At 38.9% G+C, this 13,363-nt stretch overlaps 1 protein-coding gene across 1 annotated transcript; it reads left to right on the top strand.

Annotated features, from left to right (window-relative positions):
• Positions 1–276: 276 nt before the first annotated feature.
• LOC117968692 (zinc finger protein 501-like) lies at positions 277–13,103 on the top strand. Its single transcript, XM_059015783.1, has 2 exons — positions 277–451; positions 7,926–13,103. Exon 2 carries the CDS (start codon positions 7,961–7,963, stop codon positions 9,554–9,556), a length of 1,596 nt encoding a protein of 531 aa, XP_058871766.1. The 5' UTR covers positions 277–451; positions 7,926–7,960; the 3' UTR covers positions 9,557–13,103.
• The last annotated feature ends 260 nt before the right edge of the window (positions 13,104–13,363 follow it).

Genomic DNA, 13,363 nt, shown 5'->3' with positions numbered 1-13,363 from the left:
AGGTCCTGCTATATGCCTGACACAGACTGGTACTATTATGCTTTGACTGAAGTTTTTACTTTAAGCTAATTTCTGCACTATATCCTCTTATTTTCAAACTTAACAGTTCATCTGTTAAAATAAAACATTTACACTTATATTCTGTTTGAATTATTCTAGAATACCCGTGTTTAGCTTAAAGACTACTTTCAGATCAAGCTTACTTCTCTAAATAAGAAACTTGATGCTTGCGTCTGCCTTTCTGTTCAAGATTATAAACCCTGGCACCCGTAGCTCAGACAAAGGCAACATTAGCTCATTTCACAGGTGTTTCTTGGTGGCACTGGTTTCACTCGATGCGGGGAATCTTTAGATCTGCGAACCATCGGAACCGGAAGTTCCTTTGTTTGAGCAACTTGGAGAAAAAGACGAGAAAACAGAAGGAATAGAAGATAGAGAGAGAAAGAGAGCGGTGAGTTATTGGAACTGAATTCACTACAGCCGCTGGAAACCCCGTGTGTGGTACGGGGGGGGGGGGGGGGGGTTTGTGTGTGTAATGTGTCGTATTTATATTCATGTTGGGCCCGTCTGTAGTACTACACAGGAGATTTGAATCGCACAGTTTGTCCCGCTCTGTGCAGCGCCGTCCCGTTTGTAACACGGTGCATGAACTGCATTCTGCTGTCCGGTGCCAGTACTGTACGGGCACCGGCTTTGTTAATAATAACAACACAATGACCGCTGCTTTCTATACGATCGCAGTGTGCTGTGTGTCAAGTAGGGTTACAAGCTGTCACTATCTTCATAGTTATACTATATTTATATTAACTCTATATTGCTATGAATTTTTTAAATTGAAGGGTTGACCAATGTGAATTGAACTGGATGCAATATTTAAATAATATTGTTGTTGTTCTTTTGATGCATTTTATTTAATATATAATATATTTATTGTATTCATTTTAAATGAATACACATAATTAACACCAAACGTGATATATACAGTTTTATATAATCTACTTGACTTCGCTGTCGCACAAAACACACACACACACACACACACACACACACACAAGTATAACTTTTAAGATTGTGCTTTTATTTAACAGTGAACTCAGTCAGTCAGTTAGTGATTAATAACCTTTTTGCTTCATGAAATTAAAGATACATAGTAAAAGAAATTCAGTCATAACATACTTTGTAAAATTGAGATCTTCAAATCTGTGTTCATTGCAAAACCAAAATAATACAATAAATAAAGGTACTCTAATTACTCTGTTTTTAAGTTAGTAAAATGGCAATACGTAAATATGTAACTTATTTCAAGTGTGTCTGATTCATAAGATGTGCAACACTGAAACATAGATTCTTTTTCTCTATATTCTCTGTCGGTTGCTAGCGCTGCAAGATATACATTTTTTACAAAGAGAAATGGATAAATCGGATATTCATCTGCTTAAAATACAACAATTTGCTCAGACACTAAAATGATGCTAAAACAGAAACTTAATGTCTGTACGCACTTGTTTGTTGCCTCATTTTGCTGGTTAATCTGTGCAGCTGATGACTGCAGTGAACTCTGCATATTTGAGATATATTGCAAGTGTTGTGTGTAGAATTTATGACACCCCTTTAATTGTGTCCAGTTGTAATATGGGAATAGCATGCTGCAGCTCCTATGCTCAGTGTTAGTGGATTCCTGATCTGACAGCATGCTGCAGCTCCCATGCTCAGTGTTAGTGGATCCCTGATCTGACAGCATGCTGCAGCTCCCATGCTCAGTGTTAGTGGAGTCCTAATCTGACAGCATGCTGCAGCTCCCATGCTCAGTGTTAGTGGAGTCCTGATCTGACAGCATGCTGCAGCTCCCATGCTCAGTGTTAGTGGAGTCCTGATCTGACAGCATGCTGCAGCTCCCATGCTCAGTGTTAGTGGAGTCCTGATCTGACAGCATGCTGCAGCTCCCATGCTCAGTGTTAGTGGAGTCCTGATCTGATAGCATGCTGCAGCTCCCATGCTCAGTGTTAGTGGAGTCCTGATCTGACAGCATGCTGCAGCTCCCATGCTCAGTGTTACTGGAGTCCTGATCTGACAGCATGCTGCAGCTCCCATGCTCAGTGTTACTGGAGTCCTGATCTGACAGCATGCTGCAGCTCCCATGCTCAGTGTTACTGGAGTCCTGATCTGACAGCATGCTGCAGCTCCCATGCTCAGTGTTAGTGGAGTCCTGATCTGGCAGCATGCTGCAGCTCCCATGCTCAGTGTTAGTGGAGTCCTGATCTGACAGCATGCTGCAGCTCCCATGCTCAGTGTTAGTGGAGTCCTGATCTGGCAGCATGCTGCAGCTCCCATGCTCAGTGTTAGTGGAGTCCTGATCTGACAGCATGCTGCAGCTCCCATGTCCAGTGTTAGTGGAGTCCTGATCTGACAGCATGTAACCAAGGGTGTAGTCCTGTGGGAGCGTCCACCCCTCACTTCATGGGCAGGGGTAGCGCAGACCCCATGCTACTTCTCTACACTAGACTCTTGTTGCATTATTCATTTCAGTGCATATATGATTAGGGTGACCAGACATCCTGGTTAACCATCAAAGGTCCCAGTGTCCTGACATTTTTCTCAAGTCCCGGTTTTCAGCCACTTCTTGTAGCGCGACGCACTCAAAATACTGTTTGTCAAAATAACATAAACAACTGCATCCTAAATAACTTGGGTATTGGCATCTGCAGTGAAAACAAAATAAAATAAAAAAGCAGGTACTAGGACAAGCAAGAGCGTTATTTAAGCATTTGAGCACGAAGGAGCGGGCTTAATCATGTGGTAATGCCTGCCTCGTGCAGTTACAGGAAAAAAAGAAAGGAGAAAACGTATTTAACAACCATCTACATTATTATTATTATTATTATTATTATTATTATTATTATTATTATTAATAATAATAATAATAATAATAATAATAATAAATAATAATAATAATGATAAACTCAAAATAAGTAGTAGCTATGGTTATATAACATGATATGGCAAGTTAAACTAATTAACCACAAATTATACTCCCGGGGGTGTACTGAAATTAGCTATCTGCTTAAAACAAAAAGATAAGAGTAAGAGTGAGAGGATGACTATTTAAATAAACATTAAATAGCCCATATTGCAATGGTTTAATTAGTCTTATAAGTTATTTTACAATGTGTCCCGGATATGATCTTTGAAAATCTGGTCATCCTGTATATAATGCCAAAATATTAAATTAAATCTTTGTCTCAGATTTCACTTACATTTCATGTAAAGTAAGCCAAGATATTGACCATTTTTTCATCATTTTAAAAACATACGGTGTGTGTCATTTCCATTGGATTCTAATGTATGTGGCTACCGTTAGCATCTCTATAGCCATCAAACACAGACATTACTACTCCCCTGCATGTAACACAGACAGCTCTACACCTGCATGTAACACACACAGCTCTACACCCCTGCATGTAACACACACAGCTCTTCACCCCTGCATGTAACACACACAGCTCTACAACCCTGCATGTAACAGACAGCTCTACACCCTGCATGTAACACAGACAGCTCTACACCCCTGCATGTAACACACAGAGCTCTACACCCCTGCATGTAACACACACAGCTCTACAACCCTGCATGTAACACAGACACAGAGGACCCACCTTTATGCCAAGAAGATCCATTGTCGGAGCCATCATTAGTGGTGTTGCAGACTTTGGTCACTGGACGCAAGCGAGGATCCACATCCAGATTGCAAGCAACTTTGTTTCTTCAGGCATACCCTAGAGCATATGCAGGTCCCGTCCCGATACAGAAAGAGAAGATGCAGGATCTTCTCAATATGCTGTTTGTTTTGCTCACATATGTTCATTCTTTCTGTGAGGGATTAGAGTGAGACCACTGAGCAAGCTAATTGCGGCTGCTGTTCATGGTGGCCCATCTTACTGTTGACAGTGTTATGGATGGGGTTTCTAGTCTTGTGTCCAGTCTTGTTATGAGTTATCTGGTTACAGGCACTATTGCTATGAGTTATTGTTCTAGGCACTATTTTACAGGTTATCTGGTTCTAGGCACTATTGTTGGTTTTAAGAACATAAGAAAGTTTACAAACAAGAGGCCTGCCTTGCCTGTTTGGTTGTTAGTAGCTTATTGATCCCAGAATCTCATCAAGCAGCTTCTTGAAGGATCCCAGGGTGTCAGCTTCAAAAACATTACTGGGGAGTTGGTTCCAGACCCTCACAATTCTCTGTGTAGAAAAGTGCCTCCTGTTTTCTGTTCTGAATGCCCCTTTATCTAATCTCCATTTGTGACCCCTGGTCCTGGCTTCTTTTTTCAGGTCGAAAAAGTCCCCTGGGTTGACATTGTCTATACCTTTTAGGATTTTGAATGCTTGAATCAGATCACTGCATAGTCTTCTTTGTTCAAGACTGAACAGATTCAATTTTTTTAGCCTGTCTGCATACGACATGCCATTTAAACCTGGGATAATTCTGGTTGCGCTTCTTTGCACTCTTTCTAGAGCAGCAATATCCTTTTTGTAACGAGGTGACCAGAACTGAACACAATATTGTAGGTGAGGTCTTACTAATGCATTGTAAAGTTGTAACATTACTTCCCTTGATTTAAATTCAACACTTCTCACAATACAGTCACCTCCAAAATTATTGGCACCCTTGATAAAGATGAGCAAAAAAGGCTGTATAAAATAAACAACACAGGTAATTAGCTATATTTTATGCTATATTTTATAGCTTCCCCACATTGTCTAGATGAAGACATTTCTGAGTCAACATAAACTCCTATGTCTTTTTCATAGATTCCTTCTTCAATTTCAGTATCTCCCATATGATATTTATAATGCACATTTGTATTGCCTGCGTGCAGTACCTTTACACTTTTCTCTATTATATGTCATTTGCCATGTGTCTGCCCAGTTCTGAATGCTGTCTAGATCATTTTGAATGACCTCTGTGCTGCAACAGTGTTTGCCACTCCTCCTGTTTTTGTGTCGTCTGCAAATTTAACAAGTTTGCTTACTCTACCAGAATCTAAGTCAATGTAGATTAGGAATAGCAGAGGACCTCATACTGATCCCTGTGGTACTCCACTTGTTACCTCACTCCATTGTGAGGTTTCTCAACATTGAGGTTTCTAATGTTGCATTTGTATTTTCAGACGTCAGATATTATTATTATTATCTTTCAATATACCGTTATCAAATAAACTCCATGGCCCAAAACTACCCAAAGAAAATAAACATGAGCACGGTTTTCATATTGCTGACTTAATAAAAACAATAACGTCAGAGTACTATAAACCAGTACAAACACATTGCGTGCTCAAGATTTCTGATGCAGAAATCAAAAGAATGAATCCACTCATACAGCCATTTTAGGTAAGCTTTCGATTTTCAGTTTTATCTTTTAAGGTAATGTTCATATGTACATTACTGGGCAAGGGCATCTGCCAAGAAATAATAATAATAAGGCCTATTTAATTTCACTAAATCGGGGAAAGCATAAGTGTGTGTTTATTGAATGAAGTTAGAGGTATACGTGACCAAGCAAGTCATCTCGGCCCTGTAATATACACAACGCTTTATTATTGAAGTGGATGGGAAACGGCAAACTCTATTTGCAAGATATAAATGGTAAAACAAACCAAATATAGGAATAGACTGTTTTTTTTATTGCCATAAATGAGCTGCTAGCCGTGGTTAACGGTATACAAGAACAACGTTCAGAATTGCCGACCTGCAGACAAGGTATGTCGCTCGCATTCCTCATGCCTGCGTGGTTATTTTCTCCAGCTGGAGGCTCAGAATCGGGCCTCAAACCACTTATTCTTCCTCCCCACAATTTCTTTCATTACACACCACACTCCTGCTGTCCTTATTTAGTAAAGACTACTCATACATACAGGCCTATTTCGCGATGGTTATGTCATCTGCAAATTTAACAAGTTTGCTTACTATACCAGAATCTAAATCATTAATATATATTAGGAATAGCAGATGACTTAATACTGATCCCTGTGGTACACCACTGATTACCTCGTTCCATTTTAAGGTTTCTCCTCTAATCAGTACTTTCTGTTTTCTACATGTTAACCACTCCCTAATCCATGTGCATGCATTTCCTTGAATCCCTACTGTGTTCTGTTTGAGAATTAATCTTTTATGCGGGACTTTGTCAAAAGCTTTCTGGAAATCTAAATAAACCATGCTCAGCGAAGCTGACCCCAGAACAAGCACAAATGGTGTACATAGGTTTTAAAATAAATTATTATAGTAGCAAGCCTTTTAAGATCTTTGATACAACATTTTAAATTGTACAACTTTTCAAATGTATTACAATGACAACAGTTTTATTCTAAATTATTTAGCAAAACCATACTTAGTTGCCCTAAAGAAAGTAATTAAAAGAATGTATTTTGGAAACATGAAATATTTGAATGAAATATTCCTTGTCATGTGATATATATTGTTTTTCCACTAAATCAGAAATTGCTGGCGATATACTGTTCTTCCACATTACATTTTTTTAAATTGTCTGTAAAATCTAAATAATAAATCCCTCTGAAAAACAAATTTAAGGAAAAATAAAGGCTTAGAGAAGGATGCATATGATTCAGGTAATGCATCAAGCATTTAAAAAGTTTGCGCAGCTCAAAACTAGTGCACATATATGGTTCTTCATCTGAACGATTCAAATATTGACACAGGCTTTTTAAGGGAGAGGCAGTGTTTTTGTGTTTCAGGCACCTAACTGTGAAATAACTTTTGTTGCATTTGCGACCTTTTTAGTCACAGTCTGCAGCCCTGCTTACAGTCCATATCTCACATCGAAAATCATTATTTGGCTTTGGGGTCGTACTTTGTTTACTTTCACAATGAGCAAGAAATTAAATCTCCATGATCAATTTTATGACAGAGACGTAAAACTCTAAATAATTCCGGAAAATACCGACAGCGCACTGATGATGCAGGAAGTTGGCGTGACGTCACTAGGGGAACACATACCAGGAGCAGAGGAGAGATACACATGACTTCACACTGTGAAAGCGATCATTACGAATTTTTTTTTTTTTTTATAACACTGTTATAAAATATAATTGGATTGTAATGTGAAATATGTGACATATAGACTTAAAGAAGCATCACATCTTGCATACTTTCTATAAATTTAAATCTGTAATGGTTATCATAATATCTACAGTAAATGTGTTGTTCTGCGGCACAAAGGTACTCTAAATACTCAGATGCAGAATGTTTTTTAAAAGTTAGTAAAATGACAATACATAAATATGTAACTTATTTAAAAAGTGTCTGATTCATAAGATGTGAAACACTGTATGTGCTAGACTTCCACAATTCAGATTTTCAAGAACTTGTGTGACTCTAGAAATCTACCCAGAGTGTTTTTCTAGAAACATAGCTAACGTAGTGAGAGAAAAAAAACGATTTGTTCAGTTAAACTTGTTGTCCCGGCACCAGGCGATATGAATTCCACACCCTGAGAAGAGTTGTCAGATGTATAAATGTAGACAACAGCACCTGTTTCTGTACATTTTCGATATGCACGTTTTCAATACTCCCCTCCATTTCTGATGACAAAATTGAATCTTAATTGGCACGGAACGCACACCAGACACAAATGACAGGCTTGCTGTTGATTTAAACACTTCCGCCTCTGTGTTTTGGGAGGGGAAATGTCTTCACACAAGGGGTGGTTGATATGACGTCATCGGGCATGCACTGCAGTTCAAGGTCTATTCTCGCATATGGGGCCAAAGCCAGCCTAGCTCTGTGCTCAAGTGTAAACGGGGGCTCAAATGATAAGAATCTTTGAATCTGATCGAACATAAGCAAGTTCAGGTGTAAACGCACCAATAGAGAACAGATTGTAATGATTCATTTCATGTTCTTTTTTCAGGACTGCCTTATCTTGGTGAAAGCCAAGGAACAAAGATGGAGGTTCTGGAATTGGTACATATCTGCATTAAACAGGAGATGCCTGAACTGGAATCTGTCCACATTAAAGAAGAGGAGACTGAACTGGAGTCTGTCCACATTAAGGAAGAAGAGACTGAACTGGAGTCTGTCCACATTAAAGAAGAGGAGACTGAACTGGAGCCTGTCCACATTGAAGAAGAGGAGACTGAACTGGAGCCTGTCCACTTTAAAGAAGAGACTGTACTGGAGTCTGTCCACATTAAAGAAGAGACTGAACTGGAGTCTGTCCACATTAAAGAAGAGGAGACTGAACTGGAGCCTGTCCACATTAAGGAAGAAGAGACTGAACTGGAGTCTGTCCACATTAAAGAAGAAGAGACTGAACTGCAGTCTGTACACATTAAAGAAGAGTCTATTGACTTGTTTAAGGATTCAGAAAACCTATCCCGACCAAAGATATCACGTCGCTGTACTGAATGTGGTAAGAGCTTCAGTCGGTTAGGAAGCCTAAAAACACACCAGCGAATTCACACTGGAGAGAAGCCGCATCAATGTACTGAATGTGGAAAGAGCTTCTGTCAGTTAGGAGACCTAAAAAAACACCATAAAACTCACACTGGAGAGAAGCCATATTACTGTACTGAATGTGGTGAGAGATTCAGTGAGTCAGGAAACCTAAATAGACACCAGAGAATTCACACTGGAGAGAAGCCGTATCACTGTTCTGAATGTAGGGAGAGCTTCAGTCGCTTAGAAAACCTAAAAACACACAAGCGAATTCATACTGGAGAGAAGCAGTATCACTGTACTGAGTGTGGGGAGAGCTTCAGACAATCAGATACCCTAAAAAAACACCAGCGAATTCACACTGGAGTGAAGCCATATCACTGTACTGAATGTGGGAGGAGCTTCACTGAATTGGGACACCTAAAAACACACCAACGAATTCACACTGGAGAGAAACCGTATCACTGTAATGAATGTGGGAGGAGCTTCATTGAATCGGGACACCTAAAAACACACCAACGAATTCACACTGGAGAGAAGCCGTATCACTGTACAGAATGTGGGAGGAGCTTCATTGAATCGGGACACCTAAAAAGACACCAGCGAATACACACTGGAGAGAAGCCATATCACTGTAGTGAATGTTGGAAGAGCTTCAGACAGTCAGACACCCTAAAAAGACACCAGCGAATTCACACTGGAGAGAAGCCATATCACTGTACTGAATGTTGGAAGAGCTTCAGACAGTCGGACACCCTAAAAAAACATCAGCGAATTCACACTGGAGAGAAGCCATATCACTGTAATGAATGTTGGAAGAGCTTTAGACAGTCAGACATCCTAAAAAGACACCAGCGAATGCACACTGGAGAGAGGCCGTATCACTGTATAGAATGTGGGAGGAGCTTTATTGAATCAGGACACCTAAAAAAACATCAGCGAATTCACACTGGGGAGAAGCCATATCACTGTAATGAATGTGGGAGGAGCTTCATTGAATCGGGACACCTAAAAACACACCAACGAATTCACACTGGAGCCAGCCTCCCACCCTCCCAGTCCCTCACCTCTCCACCCTACTTGTTTGAATGTGTGGAGAACTGACTTATTCCTTGTCTCTCTCTCTCTCACATCCTGCAGTAAATGAGGGAGGGGGAACAGGAGTGAGAGGCAGCCTGAATCCAGAGAAACTGAGAAGGGGAGCATGTCAAACTGAAGGAGACAGACCCATTCTTTCAGAATGAACTCGAGAGCCCTGGGATTCAGCTCCACTCCTGCCCCTGAATTGGAAATGAATCTCACTCATGCTGTGAGGATTTAGGACAGAGTTACAGGGTCATGCTACTTAAAAGGGACACATTAGAAATATATGCCGTATATGTGTGATATGAACCCAACATATTAAACAAAGCTGCCAATAACATATATTATATTTTTAAAATACAATTTGAGCTATAAATGGCATTGCTGTCCCAGTGTCGGTGCGTACAGTAAACGATACAGAAGTGAATTGTTTAAAAGCACCCAAAAACTAAGAATATCTTCATGGGTGTGGCAGCAATGTGTGCTTCATCTAACTAGAATGGCCTCTAAGCTATTGCACCAGTGCAAACATAAACTGAAACAACCTTGTGTTTTTTAATTATGTGTTTTATTTCAAGTGGTGCACATTTTGCATTGGAGCAAATGCGGTTTTGGTTTTGAATGAATTTAAATGAATGGACCTGCTTTGCTGAGTGTTTAAATACTGAGAGACTTCAAGCTTGTTGTCTGCTGGAGCCCTACTTCAGTGCAATGGGATTGCAATTCCTATGTTTTTTTATTGGGTAGATTGCTGTATGTCCAATTATTATGACAGACCCACAATAGTAGAGCTGTAAAAATATACTGTAAAACGGAAAAGGTTCAAGCAAACAAGTTAAACATCTGCAAAACATACATGCTGCACATTACCATTATTAATACATGCAGAGTTTATACAGTTTATGAATAATTGATCTAAACAATCTGCAGAATGAAGTTGCCTCAGTAACAGAGCTGGTGCTTTTGTGGAATCACCATTAGTGTTTATTCATTTTGGGCAAAATATGGCTTGTTTGCTTGTATTTTGTATTAGTATGCTGTCATTAGAGTGACAATACAGTACATCCTAAGCCAAGCTTTGCTATTTAGAAAGGATTTCATTCACTTTGAGTTTGAGTTCCTGTACGTTTTCCAGTATCTCTGTATGTATATAAAGGGTGTGTGAGAAATTTGTAGTTGTAATTGAATGTACTTTGTACTTTGTAAAATGACATTTCAAATCTTAAACTGTTAGACTTCAGATGGTGTGATGTTAATTAAGTTTGTCTTCCCCCTTCCTTTCTTCCCCCTTAACGTTCTCTAGCCCTTAGCGGTCCATTTATTCAGCGCGTCTCCGGCACGTCAGGTCCAATTTATTTTCAACGCGCTGTTTATTTTCCCCGCACTGTTTAAAAGTATTTTTTTCACAGTAAAACAGGTTTAAAAGGCACTGCATATCAACAGGACACTCAGTATTGCATCTCCAGCCCCGCCCCACCCCTTGTTCGCTGTGTTTTTCACATACCTCTTCATAGTAGTGCATACTGATAAATCATCTCCTGATCACTCGTTTTTATCACCAAACTCCTCAATAATGTGATCCAAGTAATTTTATTATAATAACATCTCAAAAAGCTCTGCAAATGTCTGTGATATTCTTTGAGCGCTGGATGCAGAAGCAGCTATCCTTGTTTGTCAGTGTTATCTCTGTGGTGCAGGGGCTGTTTGTATTGCTCAGATCTGTCCCCTTTTTTTCCCGGTTCCTATTGGTCTCACTAGGCCATTGAAAGATTTTCTCTGCTTTTTCCGGAGAAAAAATGACTAGAGACCTGTGCTTGACATCTTTTTGATGACCGGAAAGGGAAAATTGTAATGTCGGACCTGGTCCGACATAAGACCGCAAAGGGCTAGATCTACTTCAGAGGACTAGATATTAGTAAAGGAGGGTAGTAAAGATTTCAGTTGGTGAACAGTTTAGATTACCTGTTGTGCTGAGCTCCGTAAAGTTGCCCTACCTACAAACGTTGAGTCGTATATCATTTGTTGCGCCGTTAAAACAAAAGTTTGTGCCGCTATAGTTTTTAGATATTAACAATATTTTTTTAGGGGAGTGACGTCACTCAGCCCCCCTTCAATAATGGAGTTGAACCAAGCTTGTCTCATTTGTTTGTGCTACGTTTGTGTTGGTCACTGCTGTAAAATGAATGTTAGTGCTGTTTTCCTTCAAGATTTATTCATGATTCTGTATAGGGTTTGTTGTATCTTAATATAAAATAAACTTGATTATACTGAGTTTGTATTTTTAGCAGTATTAGCAATAAAAAGTATGTCTGTGACCGTACGTGATTTTTTTTTTAATCCCACGATATTGCGATATGGAAATGATCTATCCATGTCATATCAAAATATCGATATTGGTGCCCACCCCTAGTTTAAACCAAATATGGGTCATTCGTTTATGTTGCTTACACAAGTCAGTACTATCAAAATAAATATGAATAGCAATGGAAGAAAGTCCAGTCTTTATTTCATCACTAGCATAGCTTTATTCTGCTCAGAGCGAGATCCTAACACACTTTTTAGGAAAGTATAGAAAAAGTGTGTCCTCTTATTCACTTACTGTTTCATAGTGTAATGAATCTGAAACAAGTGTACATTGAGGATGCATAGACAATGTTGTGATTTTTGGGGGTTTTTTGTGCATCTCAAAATGTTCAAGTTCTACTTACTATTATTCAGTCCTCATGCCTTAAGTGTATGTATATTATGAGCACTGATATTCCGTGAAAAACCCCAATATGTACAATTACTTCCCTAGTGCTGTTCACACCCCCCTTCACTGTCTTAAAGGGATTCTCTGGTAACACAGCACTGACCAGCTGACCTAGTGCTAACGAATGGTATTATTATTATTATTATTATTATTATTATTATTATTATTATTATTATTATTATTAACAGTATGTACAAAACAATAATTACATTTACACAGGATATCATGGGTTATCGTTTGAAAAATGTCCATCTCTGTCACAGAATGAATAGTCCCACCCGCCAGAATAATACACAGTCCTATGAAATACAGCCCCCGATGCATTCCTTATGAAATGTTCCTCTGTTATTATACTGATTCATTATTAGCCTTTATATGGTCTTACTAAATACTACAGATAACTAAAAGAAACGGGTGTGATAACATCCATCATCTTATCATTGTAACACAAAGAAGACTGTTGAAGTTGAAATATGTCCATTGTTTCCATGATTTTCTGACTGCTTTATGTCCTGGATGTCGTAGCCTGCTGTGCCTCAGATGTCTAAATGCTTTTAAACAACACTAAAGTGGAAACAATTTTAAAGACAATTAAAGACAGTAAGTTTACCTTTGGTATTATAGTAAATAAACAAGATGTGGAGTAGTGGTTAGGGCTCTGGACTCTTGACCGGAGGGTCGTGGGTTCAATCCCAGGTGGGGGACACTGCTGCTGTACCCTTGAGCAAGGTACTTTACCTAGATTGCTCCAGTAAAAACCCAACTGTATAAATGGGTAATTGTATGTAAAAATAATGTGATATCTTGTAACAATTGTACGTCTTCCTGGATAAGGGCGTCTGCTAAGAAATAAATAATAATAATAAAGATACATTAATGGTAAACAATGTCCCCGATATTTTCTTATCTTTCTTAAACTAATTAAAGGCATGAGCAAAAATGGGTACTTGCTCAAAAGTAATATTTCAAATGATTTTTGAGATTCTGTAGAAAAGTTTTATTTTTTTATTCTTGTTCATTTGTGCTTTTTTTAGTACAGCTTTATAAACCTTTGTAATGCTGGTCCTACTACAGAA

Source organism: Acipenser ruthenus, chromosome 51 (genome assembly GCF_902713425.1).
Source record: "Acipenser ruthenus chromosome 51, fAciRut3.2 maternal haplotype, whole genome shotgun sequence".
Taxonomy (NCBI): Eukaryota; Metazoa; Chordata; class Actinopteri; order Acipenseriformes; family Acipenseridae; genus Acipenser; species Acipenser ruthenus.
The sequence above is the reverse complement of the archived record's forward strand: the minus strand, read 5'-3'. Positions and strand labels throughout refer to the sequence as shown.

What these genes read in the sequence shown, in the direction of transcription:
- LOC117968692 (XM_059015783.1), top strand. Translation starts at nt 7,961, where the DNA reads ATGGAGGTTCTGGAATTGGTACATATCTGCATTAAACAGGAGATGCCT.